Consider the following 6,074-nt stretch of genomic DNA (forward strand, 5'->3'; position numbering starts at 1 on the left):
CTTTTCGTAAAACATATTTGATTACATGAGGAATAAACTTTTGTTTTCCAATTTGATTCTATGCAAGTATGCATTGCTTGCCTTATTGCAACCCCAAAATTGTACACATGCAGTTTTCTTCTTAAACTAAAATTAGTCAAAAAAGGAAAATAGCAACCTAGCAGTACTATCCAACAACAAGAAATCCAAACAGCAAAGGACGCAGACCACTGCATGCAGAGATAAAGCAAAACATAAACTGCCAAGGAGGACGTAGTCAAATTAGAAAGCAGCCATGCAGCCCATGTGAAAGGAGACGGAATGTCCGGTATCTAATCAATAATCGCTGCAGCCACCCGTTATCTGATTAAGGCTGCTCAAGTGGCCCTTGAGTGCATTTGGGGTAACCACAATATCACCATCAACGACCATAACTACCATGCACTTAGAGTGGTAGAAGAAAAACTCCTTACAACACAAGAGAATGCACGAACAAAACAATGGCAGCTTAGCATGGCCCGCCAGCGGGTAATCACCTAGCATAATGAATTTGCAAGGCAAACAAGAATGCTAGAAAAATATGTGACATCTTCTCTGATGTGATATCGCTCTGCGTGTACCCTTAGCGCCCATATAGTAAAGATCCTAGCATTAGACACCAAGCCACCTGTGGGTCAAAGGAAACAATTCACAAAAGATCTTTATCACTTCATCACAGGCACTAATATTCCTGCAGGAAGCTACACCAGGATGATCTAATCTAGGAATAATTATCTATTTTTCTTTCATTTTACTGCAGTAGAGTCGTGCCATGTTCGGCAAGAATGGATGACCCCTATCAGAGATGTATGAACATGTGTTTCCCTCTTTAGCAACGTCCAACATGCATGATGCCAATAAATTTGCTTCTTTCTTACTTATTTTCCTACATCCACAGTCTTATGTACAATATCTGCTATCTTAAATTGATAACTTTAATTGTAAATAGTAAACACAATTCATATGAACACATCGTATCGATGGGCGCGGCGTGCCGCTGCGCGGGCTATGCTAGTACCATACTACTTATGGCCATCAGGCGACTTCCAAGACATGAAAACAGAAAATCAGGCCACGGCCGGGACATGAAAGCTAAGCCGCCATCCCACGATCCTATGATCGTTTAGTATATATCGTGCCATCCCACGATCCGATTAAAGAGACGGGCTACACTAACAAACTAAGACCAAGTCACAGCTTGCTAGCTTGGCTTATTTCACTATAACTGAAGAAAATCCTAACTTTTAACAGTACAGCTACACCTGACGAAACTGAATGTTTCTGAAACATTGGCAACAATTTTTAACTGACACCGTTGTTGTCGCAGGGACGACATTGTATTAAATTAAATGCTTCAGTTAAAGAATATATTCCTATAACACAGCGACACTATGATGCAAAATAGCAAAATAGAAATCTTGAGACAGGACTAATGCAACAGAGAATAACATAGGGCAAATAACAACCCAGATTAGTAGAGCGATATGGGTCTAGAATTCGTCGTTGCGCAGAGATACGCTAATGGTACAGTAGTTATTACATGTATTGTATCATAAGGTCAGATACACGAGCAAACTCAAGTGTTACGGTACCATATATATCCAACAGAAAGCTAAGCAAAGGCAACCAAGTTAATTAGGTGGGAATCATATATAGCATTTTAATATTGAGAGCTTCTTCTAGCTAGTTACCCTGTTGGACTTTCAAGGTATTTGCAGAAGACAGTTGGAAGTAGGGGGGTATCAGGAATGTGGTTATGATGATGTTCCGCACGCACAGACTCACATGAGAGCAGATGTGCATTGTTGCCAGCCATGATAATCCACCCATCATCATCAAACTCCTCCTCCGTTAACAGGCAGCATAGAACGTTCGGGTCATCCAAGCTGATGGTCGGGAACTCAAGAAGACGCTGATCTATGTGCAGATTTAGGTAGCCAGGTTGCGCCCAGAAACAATCCAGGTTGATCACATGATGTAGCTTCCACTCGAACTTGTTGGAGTCCAACGTCCAAACGGTGATTTCCTGGGTAGGCCGCTTCTGCTGGCCTCGGCTTTTTCTCGCAGGAGGCGGCCCATGGAAGTCACTGTCAACGTGCACAAAGCACAGCATGCCTTGGCTGATGGACACACTTCGGAATCTGTCAGGGAAGCACCTTTCAACCGGTTCCTCATCACAGTACTCATTTTTCCCAGGGAAGGGCACAAAGCGGAGCACCGGGGATAAGTCTTGTATCGCGAAGTCACATAGCAGAACACCACTCATGTAGTCAATACAGCACAGGAAACGGCCGGCAAAAGCAAGCAGATTGTCGGTTGACCAGAGGTTGGGGAACCGGCCGCCATTGCTCTGGCCCTGCGGCTGAGGGGCAGGCATCTCGGGGCTGAGTGTCCACTGTTTAACCCCAGCAGAGTTGAAGACGCACAGTTGGGCACACATGCCATTTTTTCCACAGAAGACGTTGATGTCGGCAACGATGTAGCGATCCTCACCTTTGAGCCGCAGGATGCCTGTGGTGACGATATGCCTCAGGAACGGCGTATTGCTCTCGATGGTGTACGGAGGGAGCCGCTGCACCGAGGGGGAAGGCCGGGTGGTGGCCGTGTAGACGAACATATCTGGCGGGGCGTCCCAGTAGCGACCCGTGGTCCGGGTGCTGATGTCAAAGAGGACGAGGTCCTCGTCGGCTGCCCGGACGCATGGAAAGGCGGGCGGGCCGTATGAATCGTATGATCCGTGTCCCTCCGGCCAGTGGAGGTTGAGGTAGGACGTCCTTCTTGGAGGAGAGGCGAGGGTGAAGGACACGTAGCAGAAGGGGCCGCCGTCCATGTCGACTAGAGCAGCGGTCTTGTTCTTGTTGACACCCACACGAAACAGCGCCTAGGTCCTTGTGGTAGAGGGTGCGGCCAATGTGACCCAGCACCACCGAATCGGGGAGAACGTCGGTCTCCTCCTAAGGCTCCCGCTCCCGCGCGCCTCCGGTGTCCATGGCGATCGGCATCGGGAATAAAGCAGCCGCCGCCTCCCTAACCCTAACCCTAGATTTTGGTGGGGGGACGATGCGGAACTGATGGACGGGAAGGATGCAGATTTATGTTTTTTTTTAAAGGAGTTCTTATTTATTTTTGATTTTGACGCAAATGCGAGAGCAACTAGTTAGGGAGCCACACAATCTCTCAGCCACCCGCCTCTTGGAAACGAAAAAAAATGTTTTTTGTTGTTTTTCCTTTTGAGAGAGGCACGGTTTTGCTTCCGCGAGAGCACAGTTGTGCTTCCACCGTGCCTCTCGGAATCTAAAAAGGAAAAATGTGTTTTCTGTTTTTTTTTCTTCCGCCAGAGGCACGGTTTTGCTTCCGCGAGAGGCATGGTTGTGCTTTCACGAGAGGCACGGCCGTGCCTCCTCGGAAACGGAAAAAACACATTTTCTCTTCTTCTATTTTTTCCTTGCGCGAGAGGCATGGTTTTGCTTTCGCGATGGACAGATAAGATGAATTGCCACTTAAAAATAACAGAGTACACAATAATAGTCCAAAAAAAGAAAGACATACAAGGAGAAATGACAATGCATTGGAATATATTGATGAAGGAAACTGTTGCACCTTCAATATTAATGTAAACGTAATTGCATCATATACTTGATCTGGCTTAAGATGGTAACCGGACATCACGCTCTTCAGCTAACTTGTCATCGAAGTGTTGTCTTTTTGTTTTTGTGACAATAAAAAAGAAGGCTCATCCCTAGAATCAGGAGGAAGATTCACATGATAAGACCAGCAAGGCTAATACTACAGGAGTTTTACCTAATGGCATTCTCATGGAGGGAGAATGGCTTTTCACTGGCCCAGTATCCAGTTACACGATATACTAAGTACACGCTATCTGAAACAAAAGGATTCTAGATAACAGAAACAGCCAAAAATGTGTGCCCTGATTGACCCACAAGTAACCCAAGTACCCAACGAAACACATTCGAAGACTTTTTGCCAACAGAAAAAATTATGTATAAAGGGCTTCGTATATATCATCTAAATGCATGAGACATTTGCTCCGGTACAGAAAACAGAGGACAACATAATTTTTATACTGTAAAAGAGCAATCAAAATAGTGTGGTTCCTAGAATTCTCTTCAAAATAGCCTACATTTGAACTCCCAAGGGCAACTACATGGCGGAAGTACCAAAGCTATTATTGATGTACTCCCTCCGTTTCCAAACATAAAACGTCTTATGTTTAGAAACTGAGTACAGTGAAGTGCACCTACACAATAGGAGCGGCTCTTGAACAGCCTAACAGAAGATTCATGGCAACAATGTATTAAATGATTCAGTTAGTTAATACTCCCTCCGTCCGAAAAAACTTGTCCCTCAAATGGATGTATCTAGCATCAAGTTAGTGCTAGATACACCCATTTGAGGGACAAATTTTTTCGGACAGAGGGAGTATTACCTCCATCCCAAATTAGTTGTCCTAGATGTGTCTAGATACGAAATGTACTCCCTCCGTAAATTAATATAAGAGCGTTTAGATCACTAAAATACGGAGGGAGAGTATCTAACGCTAGAACGTGTCTAGATATATATCTAGAGAAACAAATCTAAGACAACTAATTCAGGACGGAGGGTGTATATATTATTATTATAACACAGCGAGACTAGAGATTCATGATGCAAAATAGCAAAATTGGAATCTTGAGGCTGGAGCAAAGCAGCAGAGCATAACATAGGGCAAACAACCCTGATTAGTAGAGCAGTATGGGTCTAGAAGTCGTTGGGCAGAGATATGCTAATGATACAGTAGTTATTATATGTATTGCATCATACAGTCAGATAAACGAGCAAAATTAAGTGCTACGGTACCATATGCAACAGAAAGCTAAGCAAAGGCAACCCAGCTAGGTGGGAATCATAGCGTTTGAATATTAAGAGAGCTTCTTCTAGTTACCTGTTGGCCTTTCAAGGTATTTGCAGAAGACAGTTGGAAGTGGGGAGGTATCAGGAAGGTGGTTATGGCGATGTTCCGCACCCAGAGAGACACATGACAGCAGATGTGCATTGTTGCCAACCATGATATTCCACCCATCACCATCAAACTCCTCCTCTGTTAACAGGCAGCAAAGAACATTCGGGTCATCCAAGCTGATGGTTGGGAACTCAGGAAGACGCTGATCTATGTGCAGATCTAGGTAGCCAGGTTGCGCCCAGAGAGAATCCAGGTTGATCACATGATGTAGCTTCCACTCGAACTTGTTGGAGTCCAACGTCCAAACGGTGATTTCCTGGGTAGGCCGCTTCTGCTGGCCTCGGCTTTTTCTCGCAGGAGGCGGCCCATGGAAGTCATTGTCAATGTGCACAAAGCACAGCATGCCTTGGCTGATGGACACACTTCGGAATCTGTCAGGGAAGCGCCTTTCAACCCGTTCCTCATCAGAGAAATCATTTCTCCCAGGGAAAGGCACAAAGCGGAGCACTGGGGACAAGTCTTGTATCGCGAAGTCACATAGCAGAACACCACTCATGTAGTCAATACAGCACAGGAAACGGCCGGCAAAAGCAAGCAGATTGTCGGTTGACCAGAGGTTGGGGAACTGGCCGCCATTGCTCTGGTCCTGCGGCTGAGGGGCAGGCATCTCGGGGCTGAGTTCCCACTGTTTAGCCCCAGAGCGGAAGACGCAGAGTTGGGCACACATACCATTTTTTCCGCGGTAGACATTGATATCGGCAACGATGTAGCGATCCTCATCTTTGAGCCGCAGGATGCCTGTGGTGACGAAACCCATCAGGAACGGCATGTTGCTCTCGATTGTGTAGGGTGGGAGCCGCTGCACCGAGGGGCGTGGATCGCCGGCCTTGTAGACGAACAGATCTGCCGGGGGCTCCCAGTAGCAACTCTGGCTCGGGTTGGAGATGTCGAAGAGGACTTTTTTCTGCGGGTTGGAGATGTCAAAGAGGACGAGGTTGTTGTCGGTTGCCCGGAGGAAGGCATAGGCGGGCGGGGTGTCTAAGGCAATTGGAGGTCCCTCCGGCAAGTGGAGGTTGAGGCAGGAGATCCCTTTTTG

General features: G+C 46.2%; 1 protein-coding gene across 1 annotated transcript; it reads right to left on the reverse strand.

The window, feature by feature from the left end:
- Positions 1-319: 319 nt before the first annotated feature.
- Positions 320-6,068, reverse strand: LOC119312270. The gene is made up of 2 exons (XM_037587995.1): positions 4,961-6,068; positions 320-646 (listed from the first exon to the last, which is right to left on the reverse strand). The coding sequence occupies exons 1-2, from the start codon at positions 5,805-5,807 to the stop codon at positions 516-518; spliced, it is 978 nt and encodes a 325-aa protein (XP_037443892.1). The 5' UTR covers positions 5,808-6,068; the 3' UTR covers positions 320-515.
- Positions 6,069-6,074: the final 6 nt, after the last annotated feature.

This window comes from Triticum dicoccoides, chromosome 5B (assembly GCF_002162155.2).
Source record: "Triticum dicoccoides isolate Atlit2015 ecotype Zavitan chromosome 5B, WEW_v2.0, whole genome shotgun sequence".
In the NCBI taxonomy this organism is placed as follows: Eukaryota; Viridiplantae; Streptophyta; class Magnoliopsida; order Poales; family Poaceae; genus Triticum; species Triticum dicoccoides.

Bases quoted from the DNA above. Each gene is read 5' to 3' on its own strand.
- LOC119312270 (XM_037587995.1), bottom strand. From the start codon at position 5,807: ATGCCGTTCCTGATGGGTTTCGTCACCACAGGCATCCTGCGGCTCAAA. The intron at 647-4,960 runs GTAACTAGAAGA...TTTGACCCACAG, and splicing joins ATACCTTGAAAGGCCAACAG to GTGGCTTGGTGTCTAATGCT.